Raw genomic sequence first — 27,808 nt, forward strand, 5'->3', positions numbered from 1 at the left:
TATAAATGCTTTTATTACGCTTTAAATTCTTTAATATTACATTTAAATGTTGAGTCAATAACATGTTAAAATATTGTTAAATATTTAAATATGTCAAAAGTCATATCTACGTTACTTACCCTATAAAATGTAATACCTTAACATTTGGAGTTCCACTGTCGAAACATATGAATACAGAAAATACAATTGTTTCGGGGGTGGAAAGTTCCGGTTATTTACCTACTTTTTTAGATAAAGTTCAATTTATTTAGTGTCAAAATTTATATATAACATTAAAATATCAATATTTTACGATTCCAATGGTACAATTTACGGTAAGTTACAAAGCTTTTCCCTTTCTACAAAGTGGTACCTAGAACTTTAGTAAACAATTATCTGATGGATATAAAAGTTATTGCAGCCAGTATAAAATTAATTTGAAACTGTTAAATTAATAGACAAGATCTATATAATCTGATTTATAAGTCCACGCATTTTATAGAATTATCTTGAACATAATTGAGCGGTTAACTCTTTGATCTAAGATAATTCGGGAACTAGAACAAAATCCATAGCATCCGGTGCACATCGATGTGCTGTGAAGCGTAAAATGCGACCGATAGAAAGTGTTTAAAATTCGTTTTCTTTCTAGCTTATAAGAGAATGATCGACATCGTTCCAACCATTGCTGTCTCAATAAAGGCAACAAAATGGATCGCTACACTTTGGTAAGTAATAATATTAATTGTTCTTCAAAATAAAGGACTTAATAAAACGAATACCGTAGAAAATTTATGATCACGACCGTAAGTGACTGTGTCAAGGTCATGAGTCTATGATTCTTGACACAGCTTTATAACTTTCTGAAAATAAAAAATTACGTGGAAGTACTAACCAATTTTAATAATATTGGAGTCATTTATTTTGATACTAAGCTTTCACGATTGTTTGTAATTTAATTAAAATCTGTTTACAAAATTAATTTAAAAGTATAAATTTGTATTATTACTTTATCAGTCATCGTATAAACAAAAGTTTGCTAGAAATATTTTATAAACATTGAAATATCAATCTTAACATCTTACTAATGTAGCCGTTAAAGTTTTGCAAATTTCGCGAAACGCAATATAGTTGAAGTTAACGATTTAATAATTAAAAATAATGTTTTCATCCACTCATATTTCGGAGCAGTTAACGCAATAAACGCTCCAATTCTTTCCGTTACATTGCTCACCAACGCCTTTCGTTTTGTCAAGAATTTCGTCCGTTTTAATGCTAAAAACTTGCTTCAATTCTTTGATGAACCTTGCACAAGACATTTTATTCAGCTATTTTTACTTAGTCTAACGGCGTAATAAATTTTTTCTTTGTTATAATTCCAGTTACTGCTGTCTTGTACGGTGATTAGCACCGCAGCGTGGTCACGACCCTTCTACCCTGTTCATAGACTTCGAGCACCAGTTCGGGTAACAAGATTTGCCCCACCGCCATATCCAGTACACCACGCCCATCATCATAATGCTCCAGGTCAGTTATTAAAGTAGGCAAATTTGCAAGAACAACACTTGGTATTGAGAATAAACGTGTAGAAAAAACACGCTACAATATATACTCGTATCTGTTCTGGAGTTACGTGGTGGTAACAAATAACAAATATCCACCCATCCATACATCCTAACATTGTTATCTATATATATAAAAGAAAGTCGTGTTAGTTTCACTATTTATAACTCAAGATCGGTCGAACTGAATTAGCTGAAAATTGATGGGGAGGTAGCTTAGAACTAGCAGACGGACATAGGATTTTTTTTATCTTGTGTGCATTTTTTTTTATTCCGCGCGGACGGAATCGCGGGTAAAAGCTAGTTTATAATATTAGTAAGATAATTAGAATAAAATTTTATTTCTTTTTAGCACCGGTCCGTGAAGAGGAGCCTCAAGCGCATAGACCAAAGCGAGGCTACTACGACCACGATCACGATCTGGACCAAGACCGTCGCGAGACCAGCGGTATCACCGGTTCTGTCCACACATTCGTGAAGACTGACAAAAACGCCAACTACAAATGGGGTGTACGTCATCACGTGGGAAACAAGTACGCTTCATAACATCGTTTTACGATTTTTGTTATGTTATTTATTTAGTTGTTGTTGTTGATGTAATTGTTGTTTTTATTGCTTTATAGTTTAAGGAATTGTGATATAGATTTTTAACAATAAATTTATTTTTGGACTTCTTGTGCGTATTTTTTTTGTATTATTTACAAATTTTTTAAATTTTTTTGAAGATCTAAATGTATAAAATATTAGGTCCTTACATATGAAATTGGCGTTTTGTATGGGAGGAACAAAAAGTCGAATATTTTTTAATATAATATATTTAATTAATCAAAGTATGAACCATTTCTATGCACTTTTGCCATCTCATAGGTAGTTAATTGATCCCTTTACTAAAAAAACCAGTCGGACGGGTATCAATAAAATCTTTGAAGGCGATTTGGACTGCCCCATCGGAGTTGAATTTTTTCCCTTGCAAGAAGTTATCCAAATTTCGAAAAAAATGGTAATCTGTTGGAGCAAGGTCCGGGGAGTACGGAGGATGTCTTAGACTTTCCAATTGAAGCTCTTCTAATTTAGTAGCCGTCTGTTGCGCAGTGTGTGGTCTAGCGTTGTCGTGAAGCAGCAGTGGCGTGGAGCGATTGACCAGCCTAGGTTGTTTAGCCGCTAGCTTTTCCATCATGGTTTGCAATTGCTGACAATAGACATCAGCCGTGATAGTCTGGCCAGATTTGAGAAAACTGTAATGAACAATACCGGCACTAGTCCACCAAACGCTTACAAGTAACTTTTTTGGGGTTATTTTTCGCTTGGGGCAGGATTTGGCTGGCTGGCCAGGATCCAACCATTGCGCTGAGCCCTTCCGATTATCGTAAAGAACCCATTTTTCATCACAGGTAATGATTCGGTTTAAAATACCTTCATTATTGTGCCGGTTTAGTAATGTAACGCAACAGTCGACGCGCGTTTGACAGTTTGCTTCAGTCAATTCGTGAGGTACCCACCTTTCAAGCTTTTTAATCTTCCCAATTTGCTTCAAGTGAATTAAAACAGTTTTATCACTAACATCGCAGCCAGCAGCTAACTCGGACGTGGTTTGCGATGGATCCGCTTCCACAATAGCCTTCAACTCTTCATTATCAACTTGAGTCTCAGGCCGTCCACGGGGCTTGTTCTGCAGATCGAAATTTCCAGAACGAAAACGTTGGAACCAAAAACGAACTGTGTTTTCTTTTGCAACACGACCGCCATACACATCATTCACCCTTCGAGTCGTTTCCGCAGCACTAGTGCCACGGCGGAACTCGTACTCGTAAATAATGCGATATTTTAAGTTTTCCATTTTGTAAAATGAGTGATGCAAACAGAAAAAAACAGAAGAAAAAAAAACAAATGAATGACGGTCATCGAACCACAAATACGTGAGTCTATAGCTGTACAAATTTGAATTTGGAATTCCTTACCAAAGAGGAGAAATTCGTGATTAAAGTGGCCAGTACGAAAAACGCCAATTTCATATGTAAGGACCTAATATTATTTTTAATTCTTGTTCCATGTATATTTTGCATAATTATATTTGTAAGTAAAACATATACAGAATTACAGTAAGGATGTACATTATATTGAATTCTAGACTATTCAATAGCTATTACAATTGTTATAGTATACAATACACTTAAGTTGATCTCAAAACCACGTCGTATAATTTTTTTTTAAATATTGTTTTGTAAAAAAGAATTACACAGTGGTCAAGTCAATGATTATTATTTGAAAAATATGTTATATAAAACATTTTTTTGCTACGTTACGGAAAAAAAGATCCAACTCGAAAAAAGAAATAACGTTCTTCACATATTATAAGTACGGTATAAGGATTTTTTTATTATCTGTGTATTACAGATATACATCTAATTGAGAATAGACTTGCACGTGTTCACAATATAAAATTGTCGATTTTGTGGGTGATATAATCTCTTTCGATTAGGGTACAGTGCCACTAGATCCGGTTCAATTGATACTGTCCTCGTTTCTAGACTGACATTCGAGTTTTTTTTTAATTAGGAATCATGATACAACAACGTAATAATTGATTAGGCCGTACTGATTATATCAAACAAGCTTTATCTAGTAACTGTTGCAAGATATTATATCGTTGATGTCTTTTAGTAGAAAGAATGACGAATTTCACTTTATTTTACTTCTTGGATATAAACTCAAATAAGTTGAATGAATTAAAAAAAGAAGGTAATTTAAAATTGTACAGCGGTCAATTTTTCTTTCATTATACTTTACTGTTAAAAGATGTAGAGTTATCATTTTTTTAACCGTAAATAACAGCGTATTTTAACATTGTAATATTTGAATCTGTTTTCTATCTCTACATATATAGTTTTATACATATAGGGTTGCCAGGTCGCCAAACCTACTAGTCTGACAGACCAGTCGGTTTGGCCGGACATTTGGGTAAAAAGGTCGGACACCCTATATTGTTTATGATTTTGTCTCAGTATTAATAGGTACACTCTCGTTTGAGAAATGTAAAAAGCCTAACAAAAGCTGGAAAACCGTTTATTTTGGCCGGACACGCAAACAAAAAGCCTACCAATCTCCGGCTTTATCCGGACGCCTGGCAACGATGTTAAGATGGATGTCTGGCGTAACGCGAAAAGATAAAATATGAAATGAGTATAGTACGAAGTCTGAAAGTAGCACCAGTAGTAGAAAAATTGAGAAGTAAAAGGTTATCGTGGTATGGACATGTTACGATTAGGGAATAAGGAGAAGTTTAAGTATGAATGTGGATGGATACACTGGTAGAGGTAGGCCTAGGAAGAGATAGATTGCGTGAAAGGCGACATGATCAAGATGGGAGTGACGAGAGCAATGACAGTAAATAGATTGATATGCAGGATAGGAACCTGGTACGCAGACCCTATGTAAGTGGAACAAGGTCAGGGAGATGAAGTAAATGTAACAAAAAGTATTGCCTACCAAAACATTCAAGTTATCTATTTCGCTACGTAAGTCATTTAATAAATTGATACAATAATTCGTTACAATTATTTATTTAAGTTGCACATAGAATTTTTATCTTTAAATTCTAGGAATATTTTCTATTACAAGGCGCACGTATAAATGCTAACTGTACTAATTTAAATATTGTTTTACTTGGCAAGTATTTTAGTTGCCAAGTTAGCCCTATAAAGCGACCACGCCTGTTCACTCGGCCGAATGTATTATGAAACTTACAATTAAAAATTCACATGACCAATGTATGATCTTTTAAGTTCATGCAAGGATAGTACTTATGTCTTACTTAGTAATGATGGTTTTAGCTTGAACAAAGTAAATGTTGATGTAGAAACTTGTGTCGACTGTCTGCTTGTCGGTATCTCTCAGTCAAGTGTGACATAATTTTCACGTTACTGCCATAGCCACTCCGGTTTGTTGGTTATTAATCGATCTCTCTCTTATAACTTCGTACGATAAAATGACCAAATTGAGTCCATTTTACTTTTCATTATTCAACTCTATCACGAAAGAAAAATGGCACAAAGGCTTTCCAGACAGAAATATACATTCCCTTTTTTATTTTCACAAATTTTCCTTTATAATGGCTAGTGTGTTTATGAATTGTCTAAATTTACGTCAGCCGGTAACATATGAATATTCAAAATAGGAAGTGAAAAATATTTTCAGAAAATTTGTATACAGATATCACGTAATAGTTTGAGGGAATTGAGAATTTAATCGATTAGTTGTTTTAAAGCATAATACATAAACTTTTACGTTGTTTCTTGAACTTTTGCATTTAAACATAATAATTTAGAATAAGCTACTTAATTGTGTAGCATTTCTAGAATAATTTTTGTTAAGGCCTAGTTATAGAAACAAAGTAACTTGTTGAATCAAAGCTGGCGACCATGTAGAAGAAACCTGACGATGACTTTTTTCAATTTTTTTATCAAGCTATTAATTAAATGGCAAGGCCAATAACATTTCTATATAAGCACAATTGTTATAACTTGACTTGTATCTGTTAATTGTCATTTAGGTAATGTCCTCTTACACGTGACGTTTTATAAAAAAAAACTTTTTGTATGTGATATATACTGATATGTGGTTACGAATTGCATCTACTCAGCTTTTGCTTCATTCTTACTTAAACGCGCCTGTTGAAGTTCATGACACTTAATCTTGTCTCTATTATTATTGGTTCGAATCCTCACCATTGCTGTCAACCAAAACTGCCAGCGCTAAAATGCTGATAATCAAAAAGGAACAACATATCATGGTTTATAGCCTGTCCATGCACAGAGGTCAGTGTTTATACATGACTTTTTTTTAATTAAACAAATGACAATCTTAGTGTATGCCAATTCCAAAAATGAAAATAGTAAATTACGTCGGTACAAACTTAAATGTGCATTAAACTAACACGGACAATTTAATTAAAAATTTGGTTATCCAATACATGTAGATCATTGGCCCAGATTCTACTGTAATTGATATTGTCTGAGCTTGAGTTACGTCTGTGCATTTAATACGCCTGTGCAAAGTAAATCTGCTTTTGACAGTTGTTTTTTTCGCCCTTGAAATACAAGTGGGCAAAGTCTTTTTAATTTGCCATAGGTTTTAGAATTCGGAACCGATGTATGACCAAATTTTTAAATTTCTTCATGTGTTTTTAATGTTTTATCGTGTAATGGAACAAGTTATAGCACTTTTTTCGAAACATGGCTAATTTATTAATATTTTTTCCTTTTTAAAATTTCCTTTTGTTTAAATAATTATATTTCTCCTAGTACGTTTAATTTAACTCAAAAGCCTAATCAAAACGTTGTATTAATTCACGAAACGAATTGTTTCTCACGAAAAGCAAAAGTAAGGTTAAAGTATAGTTAGCCACGTGAGGTAAGGCTAGACAACTGACGCCGGGTGTATGCAATAGTTAATTCTGTTGTCGTGCATTATGCCCGAAAGGCTATTGTTATTTATTCGTTTCAATCACCTTTTAAAAATCGTGACTTGTTATGATTTATGAGGCAGTGAGGTATTTTTTAAATGAACAGAATAAGATTTTTTCGTCATACGGGTGAAAAATAATTATCGTGATATAGTCTGCAGATCGTTTTGATACAAAGTTCGGTTTTGTTTACATTGGACTTATCTTTCTAGCGGTTCCTCGCTTTTAAAAATCGATTAAAGACAAAATTAAGGACTAAGGGAGTTAAAAAAATCCTTTTTAATTGATCAAAATGAGTGGCAGTCGAAATGACGTCTACAGAAAGTTTAACGACATTGAAAATACATTCTCTAGGATTAAAAAATCAACTTAGACAATGGACAAGAGCGAGCGGTGACCTAGTTAAAAAGTTTGCTCTCCATCAAAATATTATGACTCATATTTGACATTTATACCTAACTGAAGGCCGTTAAATAATAACTACTAATAAAACATTTAAATATAATCGTGTACTAACTACGAGACTAACTTCGATTTTAAAACGACAACCAAAAAAAAGCAACACAAAAAACACGTAATAAAATTAAACATCTTTGGGTTATCCCTAGTTGTGGTGTCTATAGTTTAGCGTTTATCACCCTTACCATTGAAATAATGCCTTCTTATCCGAAAACTATTTTATAGTAAGCTAGGCTTATGTCAGAAGAAACAACAAGATTTAATGAGAGACTAACGAGTTAATCTGATTAACTTTAATAAATAATAAATGTATTTAAATATTGAGACATTTTGCTTTACATATACAGATATATTAAATTAAATACATCTGTTAAAAATGCAAATAATCGTAAAAGTAAGATTATGAATCCTAGTCTTTCAAAGTTATTCTTAAAATTACACAAATTGTTTTGAAAATTTAAACAAAAGAAGTTAGCAATTACCAATAAATTTGTTAACCAGGTTATTTTGGATCTCTCTAATACGATTAGTAATAAACGGGAAAGGTTACCCCATCTTTGATAATATAATTATATTATCTTTTAAATTAAAGAGTTCCTCAGAACATTTCTAGTCAGTATTTTTATGCCTATAGACAACACATGCTCCAATTTAAATTTCGAATCACGCACACAAGCTTAAATCTACTCCCGCTAAGAACTAGAAGGGATGGAGCTATGAGTATATAAAGTGAATGCTACTTGCACGCACCATACGACCCGTTTGGCGCGTGTGTGGTGGACTTTATATTTTTTTGTTATTTTTTATTATATATGTGTAATATGTTGCGTCAGTGCATTACGTTGGCAGTACTGGGGTGTGCATTGGCGGCGCCACAGCACCAATACCAAACTCAACAGCAAGTTAGTAATATTTATAGTTGTTTCTTTCAATAGTTTTGTGATAATTTCAGACTAATTGTGATCGGTTTAGTCGTTAAATCAGAATTCAGGATTCCAAGATTTGAATTTCGGAAATATTTTTCTCAGAAATATAAACTAAAACCATAAGATTCAATAATGAAAAATGGACAACTGGATTTTATTTTATAAATTGTGAATAGCAGAAACTACTTTTGTCAAAGATTTAAACACCTTTATACTCTAGTATAACATACTGTATGCATACTTAAAACATATTTTGTCAAAATATTTAAAATAATTAAAACCAGATATCGTCAACCTTTGGTTAATACATTTCTATTTACTGTATTATATATTAGTTAATCTTATTTATTTGATTAACAAGAATGTGTTGTCTAGAGTAATGTGCATAATTTAATAGACAGATTGCTGTCAGTCACGCTGTATTAAGTTGCGAGGTAATCTGTAGTCATGCATTTGTTCTCCTTTCTCTATCCATGTTAGTATTGAGTAAGGTACAACAACAACAATAATGTTATTTTATGTCAGTGCAAATTTAAAAAAAAAAACAATGTCAATTAAAAAAAAACTTCTCTATCTCTCGGTTTTGTCATTTCAAATTGTAAAATAAGTTAATTCCATTATCAAAAAGTGAAAAAAAAATTGAACAAGTAATTTCCCATAATTAGTCAAGTTAAATATATGTTTCATTTATATTTTCACGTTAGATAATTGCCGCTAAAACATTAGATAATAAGTAATTGTCTTTAAGTTATTATTTGTTAGCTTTAACGTAGTACAGTTTTTTTTTTTTGCACAGTTATTCCAATTCCTCTTCATACATTAATAAAAAAAGTATTAATCATCGAAAGTTTATATTTAGCTCTTGTATTTACATAAATGTTCTGTTAATATATAAAAATGTCGGTTTACGCAAATAAACGTTGCTCTAGTTTAAAAATGCCGCGTGCGCAGCGATCAAAAGCTGAGATTATTTCAGACTTTCAATTATTACGACTTACTTCACTTATCTTGCATAATAATTTGTAAGTTGCATAATAATCACTTAAGTAATAGAAATAAGTAAATAAAAGAAAAAAGAAAGCAAAAAAAATCTATTTTTTGTAAACAATTTCATTCAGAAAATTACATGTATATAGTTTTATTAAAGTGAAAACTTACTGGACAAAAGCTAAAAACTTGCTGATGAACTCCTAAAATAAATAAAGAAACTAAACTAAACACTCATCGTTTAAACAACAATAACATAAGTCCATACAAAATAAGAAGCGATATTGTCTGAAATATACACAATTCGTTAAAAATTGGTAGCATAAAGCGCTATTTGCATAACAACGGAAGCGTTACGTTTTCAGAACACAAATCGGGCGCGACGTAACCGGTCAAGTTGCGTTGTGTTACAGTTTTTCGGCGATGTTGAAACATTGCGCCATTTTGTCTCGTTGTCGGTTCACTTTACGGACTGCAACGAGATAATTCATTTCAAGTATCCGCGTAAATTAATATTCACATGTAAATTGTGCTTTGAATGCAAATGAAGCTTTCAATACTATTTCAGTTTTTTCAGAGTTAAAAGCTTCCATTGTTAAGTTTCTCTTTAATTCAAATTCCACATTTCTCAATTTCTCTAGTGTCATATTGTGTCATGTATTTAACGCCATCCCTTACAAGATTATAAAAAAATAATTATGTTTAATGTAATTTAACTATCTATCCATTTTAATAATCTATACATTCATAGATTTAATTTTTATAAGTAAACTAGCTGTCGCCCGCGACTCTGTCCGCGCGCAGTTAAAAAATGGGGGGGGGGGTATGAAAAATAGATGTTGGCCGATTCTCATAGATACCGGATAATCACAAAAAATTTCATAAAAATCGGTCAAGCCGTTTCGAAGGAGTACGGGAACGGAAACTGTGACACGAGAATTTTATATATTAGATTTTTACAAAATATAACAAAGTAGAAAACTTTGCCAGCCCTCCCAAAGAACTTATTTAGAACGTTATGTAGTTTATTAGACAGCATTACAGGAATAGTAATCAAATCTCTGTTCCTATTTATCATTTCATAAATTATTAATCCTTATTTAATGGCACAGTAAGACTTTCTAAAAGCCTTTTTGTGTAAGTTAAGGTGTCGACTACAAGTCGTTACAACATAATCCCGCAGATCGAGTTAATGATTTATGATTCACAGTTATATGTGAACAGATTAACCTGTGTATAAAACGTTGTCATTGCACATAAACTGTTTGTTTGTTTTTTGAGGCAATCGAGCAAGCGGCCATCTGAATTCGCCAAAATAGCGAAGTGACCGCGCCGATAGGCACATTTACAGATTCGTTGTCTATCTTACTAATATTATAAATGCGAATGTTTAGATGGATGGATGGAAGGATGTTTGTTTGAATCCGGTGAAATTGTATCTCCGGAGCGGCTCAATGGATTTTGATGATATTTGGCACAGATGTAGAACATAGTCTGGAAGAACACATAGGCTACTTATTACGATTTTTTTTTCAATTCTTAATTTTTCAAGACTTAGTCGCGGGCGACAGCTAGTATTAAATAGATTTCCCCTTCCTCCTCCATTCTTCGCCAAATCTACTTTTAAGTTATTGTCAATTATTCTTCATGCGTTTCTAGTAACATGTTTAGGTGTCTCAAAATAAGATTTTCGTAAAACAAGATTACTTCGAAGAAAGTGAGATATACTAATTGACAGTCACAGTATGTATAGATCAATAAAGTTCATTCTCTTTAGCAGGATGAAGGTATCCCTCCACACCTACTGAGGGAGTACATCGGTGCCCAGCAGCCGGCGCAGGCGCAAACACAGATCATCCCGCGACCTGCTCACCTCGGCGGTGCTCAAGCTCCCGCCAGATTGGTACGTATTTATAGAACTCTCTCACTATTGTATTAAAACTACTGATCAAATCCTTTACCATTGACCAGCCAACACTTGAACCTTTAAAGCGCTTTATGTAATACTTACTTCTATGATGTCGTGGTCTCAGTCGTGTCCGTAGATGTCTATTACTTTAACGCATCAGCTGCAGCATTTGAAACTTTTGACACGCACACGTTTCTTTCTATTTATTTGTCATCTTTAGCCCTACCAAGTGCAAGCTGAGAACCAGTACCAACCTAGACCTCAGTACCAACCGCAGCCGCAGCCGCAGCCGCAACCGCAACCGCAGCAGTATCGCCAGCAGTACGCGCAGGAGGGACCTCAGCGCACCCCTGAGGATTATGACGTATGTTTGCCTTACAGTTACAGTCTAGGATGTTTATTTCCTACCCACAACAAAATATTTATGTAGTTTTCATGTAAAAACATCACCTTATTACACATATACAAATATACATATGCACTTATATTAAACTGTGCTTAACGTTAAGTTATTTATACCATTCTTTACTTCTGTGTTTTAATTTATTCATTGATATTTTATTTGAATTTACATTTTCATATCATTTTTCATTCGGTTTTATGTAAAATATCTTAATAAAATACATTACAATGTTGTACTTACTGTATTTTATAAATGTTTTTTTAGTGCAAATGCTTATATTGCAATATGCTCTACTTCGTATAGACATATAAAATTTTATTCAATTGGATCACTGACCAAAGCTGGTTTACCATTATAACTTTCACTTAAAACTTGTACTATTTGCGATAACGCTGCGTTTGTATATCCTACGTAATCCATATAGAATGTTGACTAATTATTTTATAGATCGCTTTCACTTTATAATCCAATTTTCAATTATATACAGTTTGCCTACGATATATTAATAGCGTTATATAAATTGTTTTATGTTAATTATTCGATGCAATGATTAAAATAATTGGATGTTATGTGAAGTAGTAATGATGTTATAAAATTTATTACAACGTAATATGAGTATTATATCATTATGGGCTTATATATTCTTAGATTATTGAACAGAAATAATATATAATATTGTAGTTATTTACGAACATGTGCACTTTATTACCGGTAGTCCAGTTGTTAAGGCATTCGAGAATTATTTTTATTACTTTAATATCCAATACAGCTACATCAAATGTTTCTCAGGAAAGATGTCCGTCTGTTACTAAGCCTGCTTAGTTTCGTTAAATGCAGGTGCGACATTATAATTCACATTGCATTTTAATTCCAGCCTAATCCGTCTTACCAATTCGGGTTCGACGTGAACGACGACCAGTACACCAACTACCAGAACCGCAAGGAGCAGAGGGACGGTGATGTCATCAAGGGCTCCTACTCTGTGGTCGATAGCGATGGCTTTGTGCGAACGGTCACCTACACCGCCGACCCTAAGGAGGGTTTCAAGGCTGAGGTAACAAAGACATAAGTCTTCATTGTAGTTAGCTAACGTTATTTTGGTCTTGTCCATTATTAACTATTGCGAATTTGATTTCGAGGAAGGGCTATCGAATTGAGAATGAGGTTTGTCTTTCATCTGATTACTATGATACAGTAAAACTTATTTTTTTATATTATAAGGTGGCAATCGAACAAGCAGCCAATAGAATTCGTCGCAATAGCGAAGCGACCGCTACCCTTAGACAATCGCAATTGAAGATGCGTTGCTTACCTTTAATCGACAAAGACGCACAAAAAAAGAATACGCAAGAAAAGGGTGGTTTTTAAGAAGTGTTCAATTTCATTTGTTTACTTTTCGTTTAATTAATCCATAAATAATAAAATTATTGAACTTTAATGTTATGTAATGTGTATATCTATCCTTCATAGGTTTCAAGAAAGCCGACCGACATCGTAGTAAAGATTCCAACTCCCAGGCCCCAGGGTCTGGAGCATCTAGGTCACCAGCAGTCGCAACCGCAAATTCAGCACCAACATCAGCCGCAACACCAACAGCAGCCTCAACACCAGGTCTCCCCGCAGTACTATCCTCGTTACGAGCAATAGATCATAAACAGTTACATGTGTAATAATAATGTCTAAAATTAGGAATCGATTTTTTTTTAAAAAATTTAAACAATTAAAAAAAATCTGAAAATATTTTTTTAGTTATCTAATCATCAAAATTTCCATATATTTATATCGATATGATTTAAACACATTTTTCAATAAGCAAAATCCAATTTTAGAAAAATTCTTTTAACATTAATATGTCCTGTGGCTCACGAGTAGCTGATTGTTCGCTTGTTTCTGAGACGTCTCTGTACAAAACATATTCTTATCTCTATTTTGTCAAAGATAATAAGAGGGATGACGATACTATGATATATATAGGGATTTTGGTCAAAAACCAGCGATACTTCGGTTCATTGTTTAGATTTATATTTAAAGACGGACAAAGTTATCTGACTCAGTGGTATTTTGTATTCCTCTGTAGATTTTACATCTTTTGTGACAGAACTAATTGCAATAGCAACGCCTATCTCACCGGGCCAAATATCCTTGTTAGACTATAATTGAATTATTCTAATTTCAAATTTTTTAAATCGTCAGTTATATAAATTCTTTTGTGCCATGATTAAACGAGACATTTTTAAATTGCATAACAGACGATGAAATTGTACGAAATTCAAATTTATGTATTTTTGTAATTTTAGAAATTAAAAAAAACAATCCTATTACTTTTAAATGTACTATGAAAATATGATTAAAGACATTATTATTACAACATAGCTCATAAGTAGGTTATAACAAAAACCTTAGGTTATAATAGAAAATAAACAATTGAGTCATACAAAAGATCAAAAATAAATTTTATTTTATAAGATTGCGAATACTATGTAATAATCAAACTGTAAATATAAATTTTGTATTAAAAATTTGTATTGAAATTATAATAAAATGGTACTAATAATACCTACACAATAATTTGCCTTTCATTCCTAAAGGATTACTCCTTGGATTACTTTAACGAGTCATCATTTTCTTGGACAGTACTATCTCTATCGGTTGTCTTCAGCTTATATATGCCCCACCAAGGGAGCCTACCCATTTAGGGATGACTAGACCATAATCAACCGCTGGTTGAATTAACATATATCTTTGAATTTCTCCATATGTACAGGTTAGATCAGTATGTTTTCCTTAACCGTAAGAACATCGGAAAAATCTACATATGAAATTCGAAATTCAAAAATCACAGTACATCACGGGGGGGACTTGGACGTTTAGAATTTGGTTCGGTCCAGTCAAGCCTTTAACTTCGCCACCACAGATTCTGTATGTTGATACCGACTATTTAAAGAAATCCGTGTTAAATTATTCGGGAGATATGAGATATAATCAGAATTTCGTTTTATTTTATGACTGTAGCTCATATTTTCTGGTTTTAAAATCATATAAAATAAAACAAAATTAAAAGACGGAATCTTAATTTATTTTTATCTTTGATACATTCGTTGTTCATAATTAACTTATTATATTAACGATAAATCCGATTTATTTATGTTAATACGCACAGTGTTGACCGCACTAAAAATAAATATCTAAATAATAAATTAACAAAATCATATTCAGTCTATAAAGGATTTACAAAATAAATATTTGTCCACAAAATGGCCGCCAAATCATTATGCGAAGATTTACGGCAATTTTACAGTTGCTTTATTATATTTATATCATTACAGATTATTATTTCTATTTTATTTTTTAACAATATTATTTCAAACATTCTACGGAAATGTTTTTAAAGTTTTTTTATGTGTTTGTAATGGCAATACAAATGCTTTCTTTTCAACAGTTATAAACTTATTAAATGCCTCCATTTTTTTTTTATGAATTTGTATATTCTTTAAATAACGTTAATTTAATCATTAGATTGATCTCTTATATAAAATTTTTAAGTAATTTTTGTCCTTTTTTATTTTTCCTACATTCAAGTTTATGCAATTATCATGTTTGACTCAAATCTATATTGATTGATCTAACGATTTCATATAATTTTCTGGACACAATCTCACAACCAATAATTTTCGCTGGATATTCACAAAATACTTTTTACGACAAACATCACTCCACGAATTATAACCTATATCTACACCATGGGATCTGGTTTGCAGACGCAGCCAGACTCGACTAATACGTAGTCCTGACCGGTGAGAGTAACTGGACCGAGTGGTAATACTAAGAATAAATAGGGTACGTATGTTTGTGTGCAGGTACCACGGAGGACGGAGCATTCACTCGTTCTGAAATTTAAAAAAACGTAAACCGTTATTGTAAAAAGACTTATCGAACCTGTTATTGTGTAATTTAACCTAAATATATCGTACTTGCAACTGTGTAAACCACAAGAATGACCACATAAGGAATTGGTTCTGTAGACATTACTAGTATGTCTCGAATTTCTATCTCCGCCTTCTTCAGTCAGCTCGATCTCTCATTATATTAGATTTAGTATAAGTTTCAAATATTTGTTTACAAAACTTGTTTAAAAAAATGTCGTCCTCTTATTATGATAGTATTTCATAAATGTACGTTAATAAGCTAAGGATAGGAAGTAAAAAATAAAAATTGGTCCTTTCTATCAGAAGATAGTCTTGAAGTGGGCAATATCTATAATAAATTTGCTCATTGACATTTTACAAAATATATTTTGCTCTTACTGGCTCTAAAATTTCACGTAATTTGATACTCACTCGCACACTTCGAAGACGACTTGTTGTAGTAGATCAGGGAACTTCTGCACGATGGTGACGGGCTGTCCCGAGGTAAGGGAGACGCCGTACATGGGCGCAGTGGTGTTATACCGTGTACGACACAGGCGAGCGCTGCCGCAATTGTGCGGGTTGGCCGGTGATAAACCAGAGGGGATGTTACTGGCTCGAGCTGTGGATATGACGGAAGTGTTTAACTAAAAAACAGCAACAAACATTTTGCGTGGCACTTCAAACTCAAACAAAATCGATGAAGTCGGAAGAATCCAGAATATTATGGCTTTGTCTCTCTTTGAATGGATGTTATGATAGTAACTAACAGGTAAAACCATAAAACAACTAAACTAGTACTATTCTAAACTAGTATAAAATTGTAATGCAAGAATTCTGATGACTTTAAAGAAGTTTGAATACCATAAGCCTCATTCCTGAATGCAGCCCCCATAAGTCACAGGAAAGAAAAATGGCACACTTTTTTCGCAAACATCGTACATCGTTATGCAAATGAAATTCGTTTATCTGTGTACTCATCAGCCAGAAATCAGAATCAAATAGTTAGCTTACTTTCACTTATTCAAATTAGATTCTTGTAGGGCAGTACAAAGCCCTTTGACATCGTTCTTATTAAGATTCTATAAGCTTATTTTATTACACATTGTTATAAGTGAACAAAAAGCAATCGAATACTTTAACGATAACAAATAATGTTTATATTCGAGTCACATTAGACCAGTGGTTCGTTTTTCTGCCTTCAAACCTAAATACTTTAGAATCAAATCTTTAACTGCTTGCATAAGAGAAATTTTTTATTAAAAAGTTATCGACCAAAGTGAGCCAAAAATATGTTAATAATCTATTGAATTTTTTAGGCTTATAAAAGCGTTAAAATCCAATAAACAAACTTACATTTTAATTCTTAATCTATGTCATTCAATAATGTAATTACAATAACTTTTATTTGTCGGTCCGCAACTTCACGTTTGTGCCGGCTTATCTCCGAAACCGCTGGACAGATATTGACGGGACTTTTATTGCAAAGTAGCTGACGTATGGGGTAGTAACGTAAATTTTTTCACAGTGACAAAGTGTACAACATATCTAGTAGTTACAATATAGAAGTTAGTGAGAAGGCATTTTATAAGGCTGTATCAAATATTTATTCAATACATGTGCCAAGGATGAGTAATTCAGAGCTTTCACTATGAGGTAGTTCAAGCGACTGATGTTTGAATTTTAATGGGTAATATTTTTATGAGTCATCATGGCTTTCTTTTTCAACGAATTAAGGCAAGGCAACATCTGAAATGGCTTATCATCTATATTTTAAAAGTAAATTATGCAGGCGTATCACAATCATATCTTTGACATAATTTTGTCTGAACGCTGCATTTTATTAATACGTAATACGTAAAAAACAATAAACCATTTTTATACGTAACTAGCTTTTACCCGCGACTCCGTCCGCGCGGAATAAAAAATAGAAAACGGGGTAAAAATTATCCTATGTCCTTTTCCTGGTTCTAAGCTATCAAATCGATTCAGCCGTTCTTGAGTTATAAATAGTGTAACTAACACGACTTCCTTTTATATATATAGATAATACGTAAAATAACAATAACAAACCATTTTTTTAAATACAAACTTTGAATTATTACTTTCTTGAGTAAAAAAAGTTAACTAACCAATAACAATTCATTTCATTTTAGTTCCAACCGGTTTTTACTATCTTTGTAACCTAGATTTTAGGTACTTTCTCTTTACATTTATGTATTTTACCTTTATTTATAAGTAAATATTACATTTGTAACTTATGACAAACATATGTTTTTCTCACTCCGAGCAATCAATTCATTAAAAACAGTCAATTTACTTTTTTATATAAAAGTTAATATATTAATTTATATTGAAGCAGTAGTTTTACCTGTTCTATTCCCGTTTTGTACTTGAACATTGGATGCTTCACCGTAGCCGGCGTGTGCTTCGAGTAACGCCCGCCTCATGATAGCAGGGTCTAATGTGCGCAGACCTCGCCCCTGCCGGTTAGACTGGCCCCATGGACCTGACTTCAGTGCTCTATTTACCAGGTGTCTGGAATGTAACAGTAATGTGTTTAAAAATGTGCATCAAAAAATATTTTACAAAGCAGTAATATAGCTATTAGGATATAACTAGGGGCTCCGTTGCTTAGTTTTATTCTGCATAGTCGAGTGGAAAGATATACATTTTTATAAAGTAAGTGCGAGAGAACCTCGATGGATGAAACTACGTCTTACTTATCTAAGTATATTATGAATATTCTTCTGTGAAAATTTGTATTTCGTCTTTCAAGCCTGATAGTTGATAGTCATGTCTGTTACTTCTTTCACAGCCAAAATTTATCAAGACAGAGATATTGATTTTTAATTGAGTGTAGATGTAGTCATCAAATATTTGTTGACAAAATATTCATCGCCAAAATCTCTTGCCTAACAATTACATATACATTGAGAGAAGACAATGATGAAATTACTATTACAATTGAATTGAGACAATGATTGTATGTTTTATAAACAAACTGACATGTTTGACATCATCCCCGTTATTTAGCGTTTTGATACTAAACATCCTATAGGTTAGGTATCCAACAATTTGTAACAGGATTACATGTTCTTGATACTCACGAGCTCATAGCTTCACCTGTTTCGAAGTTGCTGACACTAATTTCCTAAAAGTTTTATAAATGCAATTGGGATTTAGAATCGTGATAATTTATCAACTTCACTTTTTTTATTTTTCAATTCTAAGTTATTATTTGAAGACCGCTGTGGAACTAACCGCTAATAATGGTCTGGCAATGCAAGATAAAAGTGTGTTTTAAAACAGGATGTTGTGCCTAACGTAGAGAAAGGTCTGCTTCGGTAGTTACGAGCAAAATTGTGTTGTTTTGTTTTTATCATTACATCCACCCAACACTCAACCGTTGCAATTGCAACTTCATAAAGAAAATTAAACTCACTTTGTTCCGCTGTGGAGATGACAGACAATGAGTGTAATTTTAAAATTATGTTGTAAGCGTTAAAAACTACAAACACGCTCTGAGCGGCTTTATGAGAAATTTCCCACGGAACGCAGGAGTGCGTGTCTCGAGGGTTCAAAAGCATTAACGGTATCTTCAAGTTCAAAAACACACGACAATCATCTTGTTTGCAGACGTGACTGTTTTAAAATAGGTCGCTTTGAACATTTTTTTAGAATACTGCAAGTTTACCCTTTGGGAGGTAACTAACGCGTAAGTAGGTGGTATAATTCAGATGTACCTATATATCACAACCGAGAAAAAAGAAAAACCCTTTGTACTGTTTTATTTATAAATTATATAAAATTGTACATCTGCTACACATGAACAAAAGTTTATTTACTCAGACATATGGGGTCAATATTATGGGGAAAATACTAATTTACTATTATTACTATTATTTTTATAAAGGTGCCAGCTGAAAACCAGCGTAGGGGCAGTTAAGTCTGTCCACCTGCTGCCTCCCAGCTGGCTCCCTTTTGCCACACTTTGTGCCTTGTATGTGTGTTTTTTCTTTTTTGATTTTATATATATTTTTGTGTGGCAATATTTTTTTTTTCTTTCTTTCTTTCTAATTAAATAATAACAATAATTGTGTGTAGAGCTTTTGCCATTAATGATATCGTAGCACAATAATGTCATTCAGTCCTTTTATATCGTGATGTCAAATTTCTTAAAAATTAATACTTCTACTTACTGAAGCACTCCGAGTCGTTGTGGTCACTAACACTTATGACACTGTTTAGTGTAGATTTAGTATGAAAAGTCTACATTAATTTTCGTGATAGCTTTACATATCACATGTTTACTGATCCATTAAATACACGAATTACCTTGGATATGGTGAACCATCAGGACCCGGACAGTCTGACGCAAGCAGCGCATCTCCCCACGCGTATTTTAACGTCGGACCGCAATCGCTTGCTAAACTGCTTGCTAATAATGCCTGTAATTAAAGCAAAGTTTAATTAGTAAAACGTATGTATTTAAAATGTAATAAAAACAAATGTAGATTAATGCCTAGTGCGTATATTTAAAACTATGTTAAACCATTGAGGTAAAGATCAGGGTCTTCAATTACTTTGGTATTTGCCATTCCGATTCTAGTGGTAATCAAGCATTACTAGCGGTATTGGAGAAGCTATCATGTAATGTTGTTACCACAGTTAAGAGGAGGAGAGGCCATTAGTTTAACATACAAATTGTTTTAACGGCTCGCGTTGATGATGACGGAATAACGGTACCACTCATCAGACATGACTCGACACTTCCCGATTTAGTTTTTGTTAAGCTCCAACAACTTCATAATTAACATGTATCATAATAACATAAGAAAGCTAAATCTATCCCAATATTAGCCAGCTTATAAATGGGATAATTTTAAATTTACCAAACAACTGGAGTAGGCCCTTGGCTCCATAAAAAAGGTGGGAATTAGGTGTTCGAGACGTAATTTATAAGGTGGGAGATCAGGTCTATCATGAAATCAATGGCCCAAAACTAGAGTAAATTAAGGTTATTAGATATCAGTCTGCACTGGAATTTTTTATCAATGAAATTGGGTACTTTCATAGCTTACTATCCACGATTGGTCGTTCGAATTCGTACGGGTACGTGAGCCGCCGCGGTATGTATGTCGCGGCCGAATGACACAGTTCCCGCCCGCCAGCGCCAAACAAAACCTGTCCCGTCAAAGTCTACGCATCCAATGCTGTAGTTTCACGATTATCTTGTTTCATAGCGGTATAGTTAACAAGAAATGAACGACTCATTGTTATAACGTGACGGGTTTATCTTCTTTTCATTTTTTTTTGTTTGTAACGTGCAATTGGAAATGATTCATCTAAAATTTTTAGAAAGTGCTTTTGATATCTATTGAATCTACTGCATTTACTGTGGGAGTGAAGTTTCACAGCAACGAACCAGTCACAAACGATATTTGCCATTTTCCTAGATTAGCTTAATGTACTTTTCTATATTCATAAAACCAAGCATATTGTATGGGTTGAATTTTAATTACAACTATCAACACAATATTAGAATTTTTTTATGTGTGATTTTTTAAATCCACTTTATTTAACTTTCGATAAATATGAATAACATACGAGAATTTAAAAGGATAATATAATATGATGTTGAAATATTTTTTATTTTCCAGAAATATACTGATACAAGATTTTCAATAATAATATATTTTTAATCATTATTTTATATAGTTTTGTGGGACTTTGTTCTAATCCCAAAGCTAAGAATAAATAAAAATAAAATAAAGATAAATGAATAATAAAAATAATTCATTTTGGTGGAGACGGAATATAACATCGTAGAAAAGAGTGTTCACCTCATTAGAGGTGCAAGGAGATAATTGAATGAATATTAAATCTTACTAATATTATAAATGCGAAAGTTTAGACGGATGGATGGATGTTTGTTTAAAGGTATCTCCGGAACGGCTCAACGGATCTTGTTAAAATTTGGCATAGATCTAAAACATAAATTGTTTAAACTTTCGTGAGACATCATAATTAATTAATTAAGAAACGGCTTAACTCACGTTTGATCGTCCGGTGACGGCACCGACTAGTTTCGAACCCATCGGGGGTCCATCTTCAGGGCGAGTGTTTAATCCGAAGACTTCAGTGCGAGACGCGACGCGACCGCGACGATCGAACGTGAGTTAAGCCGTTTCTTAATTAATTAATCTAAAACATAGTCTGGAAGAACACTACACTACATTACTACACACGCTACTTATTACATTTTTTTAAATTCCGCGCGGACGGAGTCGCGCGACAACTAGTATAAATAATAATAATGAAAATAACAGGCACAATTTTTACTTTAGTGATGTGCGGCGAATCGTAAAGACTTACCGGAAAGAAAGTGCCAGTGCCCGATATCTGTGTCAAGTGTGTAACATGTCATTGAACTGACATTGAAAATGCTTTTCGATGGGTAGTTGGAATAATGTCGCAATGGATATTGCGACAGTCTTCGGGTTAAGTCAGATTCGGTATCTACGGACCTAAATACACCTTATATATTTTTTTTACTTAATTCTGATGAAAAATGACAAAAATAGAAAAATCACTTTGTACATTAATTGTTTGTTCCTGGTAAACGTTTAGAAAAATATTACTGGAACAATACGGTTATGTTGAAAGTGAAATTTTTGTTTCAATTTTAGACCAGCAATTGTAATTACGGCTTTCTTCCAGGGAATAAAACATGTAAACATTAAACGCACTATACATTACTGTACCTACTTTGATGTTAACAGATTCGCACTAAACATTGCTGTACCTACTAAACTATCGTTGAGTCGTTACTCAATGGCAGCAAATATTAAATCACGCACAAGACTACCAAACTATAGTTATTTTATTTGTATTACTGAAGATAATAATCTACAATAATTATTTTACAATTTTATAGTCATCTGTTCATGATTCGAATTAATGTACCTGTGTCAAAATTTTTGTTTTCTGATTTTTTACAAATGACATGTACTTAAATCATCATCATCATCATCAACCTGCCCTTATCCCTATGGAGGGTCGGCACAGTATGTACTACTTCTCCATACATCTCTATCAGACGTCATATCTGAATTTACCCCCTTCTTACGCATATCCTCTTTCACACAATCCATCCATACTTTCTTTGGTCTTCCTCTACCTTTATAGCCATCCACATTCAATCTCATTACTTTTTTGTTTATATGATTATCATCCCTCCGCATAACATGTCCAAACCACGCTAACCTTCTGCTCCTCAATTTCTCGATAACTGGCGCTACTTTCAAACTTCCTCTGATATGCACATTCTTAACTTTATCTTTTCTTGTCACACCACACATCCATCTTAGCATACGCATCTCAGCTACATGCAATCTTCTTTCATCCGAAACCTTGGTGGCCCAACATTCAGATCCGTACAATAAGACAGGTCTTACGATTGACTTGTAGATCTGTCCCTTAAGCTTGGGTGGCATTCTTGGATCACAAGTCACCCCGGTGACCTGTCGCCATTTCATCCAACCTGCATTTATTCGGATTTTCACATCCCGGTCAACACCACCATCGTATTGGACGAGTGAACCGAGGTACTTAAAATTGGAGCAGGTTGGTAGGTCAACACCATTTAAAGCGATTGGAGAAAATCTGGTCGGACCACCAAAATCGCAGAACAAATGTTCAGTTTTGGTTCTGCTGATTTTAAGACCAGCTCTCTCCAATTTATCTCGCCATTTTTCCAACCTGCTCTGCACCTCGCATTCATCCTCCCCGACAAGCACGATGTCATCAGCATAAAGCATACACCAGGGTGCTTCCTCCTGTATGTCTGATGTTAGCGCATCCATTACCAGGAGGAAGAGATACGGACTTAAAGCCGAACCCTGGCGTAGGCCTACCGAGACACTAAACCTGTCACTATCGCCAACAGCAGACTGGATGTGTGTATTGGCTCGACAATACATAGCACGAATAAGTTGCAGGTATTTCCCAGGCACTCCTTTCACTTTCAAAGCCCACCACAAAACCTTCCTCGGAACCCTATCGTATGCTTTTTCGAGGTCTACAAACACCATGTGCAGGTTTTTATGCACAGGCTATAGGCCTGTTCTCGCAAAGTTGGCGAATAGCAAAAATGGCATCCGTAGTCCCCCGTCCTGGTGTAAACCCAAATTGGTTCCGAGTTACCTCACTCTCCTCTCTTATTCTTCCGTCCACCACTCTCTCCCAAGCTTTCATACTGTGTGACATGAGCTTTATTCCTCTATAGTTGTTACAGATTTGTACATCACCTCTGTACTCTGATCTACTGTCTTTGTAACAGTCATGATATTCCACAATATTATCACGATTTCTATAAATCTTTGGCATGTGGAACCCACGAAGCTGCTGAGGTACAGGATCCGCTACAGGAGTCAAGTCTTTAGACGTGATTTTGCTTTAAATATTTTGGTACCCAATTTTTTTTTATGTTAAGATAATACGAATGTTGGTTTAGATGAGTTTATTTCCTACAGTTCCTAATAAACTAGTCTTAGTTTATTATAATTAGAGTAGGTACATTTTATAAAATAATTTAATTTAAATAGCGCAAGTTTTAAAGTTAAGCATAAGTACCTTTTTTATTAGGAATTCTTCATTTTCATGGATAATATAAGTAAAAAAGTCTTATAAAGTCACGAATTTGTCATTTTAATTATGCTACTTTGATTCAATAAAAGATTGTTTAATAATAACATAATGCTCTTTTTTCTACCACTTTAAATGATCCATTCTTATATTTCTAGTAAAAAAATAATAATAATAAAAGCACTGTCAATAAAAATAAGATATTCACGCAAAGATAAAAGATTTAAAAAAAACATACAACGATGAATATACAGTAAAATATGAATACCGTCCACAAAACGCTCATCAAGTTCAAGGAATAAGAACACAAACTATGGTTACTGTATCCATCGTGTATCCTATAATACACTGAAAAAAGCTGTAACATATTATTACTGTATCAACATTCATTTTTTTTTTTCGTGGAACAAAGCTGTAAGTGGCTATTATGGGAACAACCTTTCGACATAAATAGTAGCAATATGATCTTTACCGATTTTTTCCTATTTGGATAAAATATACAATCTTGTAACTGCAACAGTACTTTAGGCAAAAAATAACGAACAAGGTGACATATAATTTATTTTAAGATATTCAGTGGTTTTATAGTTATTCCATAATTTCATTAAATATTTTTTCCTGAACATTTTCATTTTTACGATTGCGGCTTTATTCCCGGTACCCATCGTTTTGTGTAAAAACTAAAGGTTAATTAACGTTGCGAAATATGTTATTAACTTTAACCTGTAGTCGAATCGTTATTATTCCATTTTCAAAATTAAGTATTTGCATAAACATATCGTTCAAACAATTTCAAGTTCATGTTCCGTTATAAAGTAACGTTATATTGGAAAAATTAAGGTCAGAACAGACGACAAAATCCGCAATTTAGTGTAAGTGCAAACTTTACATATCGATATTTGGAATGGAAATGTTAACTCGATGTACAGTTTTGGAGTTACGTAAAAGGTCCGAATAGTGTAAGGTAAGATGTATATTCCAACAGTTCTAGATTACTAGCTCACACTATTAGTATACCTATTTTGTACACCATTAACATAACCGTACATTATTTTAAAATTTATTACTGCAAATTTTATTCTAAATTATAATACGAGTACGTTTCATATTAATACACGAGTTACGAAAGTATGAATGATAAGATAAAAAATGTAAAAAGTAAATATAATAGTATAAAAGAAAATGTTAAAGTACTTGAACTAAGTTAAAACTGAAATCCATAAATTTATATTAACGACTGTTGAAAGGCATGAGAAATGATGCGAGACGCATTTATCAACTCGGTAACGATTCTTGAGCATGCTTATGTAAATTACACTGCAAAATACATATGTAGGACATGCTTATTACGTGGAAATTGAAATATATAATATACTAGCTGTCGCCCGCGACTACGTCCGCACGAAACAAAAGGAAAAACGTAATAAGTAGCCTATATGTTCTTCCAGAGTATGTTTTACATCTGTGCCAAATTTCATCAAGATCCGTTCGGACGATCTGGAGGTACGTTCAAACAAACATCCATCTATCCGTCCATCCATCTAAACATTCGCATTTATAATATTAGTAAGATAATTAAATTTGTATTTTTCTAAAAGAAGTTTACTTAGATGTTGACACAGTTAATAGTTACTTGTTTCTCAAAATATGACAAATGATTTAAAATTGTTTGGAAAATTATGGTATAATATCACTGTTGAAATTTCTAAGTAATGTTTTTAAGGATTTAAACAAATAGTTAAAAAAGTGAAAATAGCGTAAAGAGCAAGCGAAAGTGGCGTACGGATTGTCAGATACATTGTATGGGTGGCACGTATTAAGACATCTTGATGCTCGAATTCCGAGTAGCGCTTACAATGAGTTGCTAATAATGCCTACGTGTATATAGTTTGTCAGCGAAAGTCTGGATTATACGATTTGGCAAATTTCACTCTTAATCGTATAATAATAAAGAAATCTTGTTAGTAGGCACGCTTCGTAACATCAAGCTTTGGGGTAAATACGCCAGTTTTTGACCAGTAAAAGCCAAATTAAGTAAAGTGAATTTTGAAACATTTAAACGTATGGACCCAGATTGACACGATAATTGTTTTTTTTTTTTTGTTGATGATCAAATAAATTTCCGCTTTACCAACTTTACTTAACTGCCGAAAACTTAAACATGCGATGGACATACCATATTTCAAAAGCAAGTAATTTAAAAGATATGGCTCTTTTTTTGGTATAATTCCTTAGCAAAATACGCAAGTATTATTTTTAGCGTAATTAGACACAAGTTTTCTCTACAAATCTTCCAATGAACGGTAGAAACTGTTGGATTAAACATCTCACGTATTGCGGTATTTCAACATCGTGGTCGTCAGAAGTAGCGGAATGTTTTAACATGAATGAATATAATTTGTTGTTTCTCTTTGCTTTTGTTTTCTTTTAACAATCAGCTTATTAAAATTTACGACCGCTATAAATTATATAAGAAATTTTTGCAAAAAACAAATACGTCAACTTAGAACTTTAACGACAAGATAGCTAACTCACAGCTAATTCCCAAAGCTTAACTATACCTACGACCTACTTCTTTCGTCGAATGGGTTATGGCAAATTTTATTTGTGACATTCCAAAGTACGACAAAAATTTAAACGAAGTTATAGATGAAGTTAAAGGTAGATAAGTGTACCAGAATCGCTTCAAATAGAATTTCATCCTCTATGCTTACTACTAGCTCTATACTTACACTTTGGTTTAAGGTGGTAAGTGTTGTGCTTTAGTCCATAAAAGTAAAATTGTCAATAGCATAAAAATATAAATAAAAAACAAACGAGATAATTATGTTTATGTATTGCAATATCCTTTGATATTTAAATGATCTTATTTGTTTCAAAATTATGGAACGCAGTGGCGGTCAGCAAACTTCCAACTAATGACACGTTAATAACGTTTAGACAGCGACCGCTTCGTGCATAACAGTAAAGCGATGATAACTTCACCTGCGGTTTCATATTTTTTCTTACTATCTCCCTGAACGGTGTGCTCTGAATGCATAGGCAATGAGTCAGTCGACCGTGTAGCTTTAGAGATCTCAGTTAAATTATATACCAATGCTTCTTCTATCAAATAAGTATAACCAAATATATCAACAATCGAGTCAGTAATATCGATTTAAGTTTAAGTAAGATTAGGTTTATAATTATTTTTAGGCAAAAATTTAACTTCTAAACTTAAATACTTTCTAATAAACTAATCAAACATAGTTAAGGACTATACTTATTCATAAAAATGTGTTACTTAGACATGGACTATTTTATTATTTACTTAAACCTTATTTTTATTACACTATAAATACTTACCACATAAATATAGAAAGATATACTTTTCGAGCACATTTTGATAAAATAATTGTCTTTTATTTCACTAAATATAAATAAAACTTAAAATTAGTGGAACACTTTTAAATGCGAAATCTTGTTCGTTTGTAAAGATGACACATTCGCGCTATTAGAAGGGCGTGCGGTCGGCGCACTGCCCGCGCAGACAAGTGGTGTTGCTGTTCAATTATAACGGGAGTTCGGC

General features: G+C 33.2%; 3 protein-coding genes across 3 annotated transcripts; 2 read left to right on the forward strand and 1 right to left on the reverse strand.

Moving 5' to 3' along the window:
- Nucleotides 1-629: 629 nt before the first annotated feature.
- LOC106714454 lies at nt 630-2,087 on the forward strand. The gene is made up of 3 exons (XM_014507507.2): nt 630-707; nt 1,362-1,506; nt 1,894-2,087. The coding sequence occupies exons 1-3, from the start codon at nt 690-692 to the stop codon at nt 2,085-2,087; spliced, it is 357 nt and encodes a 118-aa protein (XP_014362993.2). The 5' UTR covers nt 630-689.
- Nucleotides 2,088-8,206: 6,119 nt separating this feature from the next.
- On the forward strand, nt 8,207-13,388 carry LOC106714463 (endocuticle structural glycoprotein SgAbd-2). Its single transcript, XM_014507516.2, has 5 exons — nt 8,207-8,363; nt 11,152-11,277; nt 11,504-11,647; nt 12,561-12,740; nt 13,157-13,388. The coding sequence occupies exons 1-5, from the start codon at nt 8,274-8,276 to the stop codon at nt 13,331-13,333; spliced, it is 717 nt and encodes a 238-aa protein (XP_014363002.2). The 5' UTR covers nt 8,207-8,273; the 3' UTR covers nt 13,334-13,388.
- Nucleotides 13,389-15,137: 1,749 nt separating this feature from the next.
- On the reverse strand, nt 15,138-27,776 carry LOC106714469. The gene is made up of 5 exons (XM_045678296.1): nt 27,586-27,776; nt 19,930-20,042; nt 17,963-18,129; nt 16,024-16,213; nt 15,138-15,573 (listed from the first exon to the last, which is right to left on the reverse strand). The coding sequence occupies exons 1-5, from the start codon at nt 27,619-27,621 to the stop codon at nt 15,420-15,422; spliced, it is 660 nt and encodes a 219-aa protein (XP_045534252.1). The 5' UTR covers nt 27,622-27,776; the 3' UTR covers nt 15,138-15,419.
- Nucleotides 27,777-27,808: the final 32 nt, after the last annotated feature.

This window comes from Papilio machaon, chromosome 6 (assembly GCF_912999745.1).
Source record: "Papilio machaon chromosome 6, ilPapMach1.1, whole genome shotgun sequence".
Lineage (NCBI taxonomy): Eukaryota > Metazoa > Arthropoda > Insecta > Lepidoptera > Papilionidae > Papilio > Papilio machaon.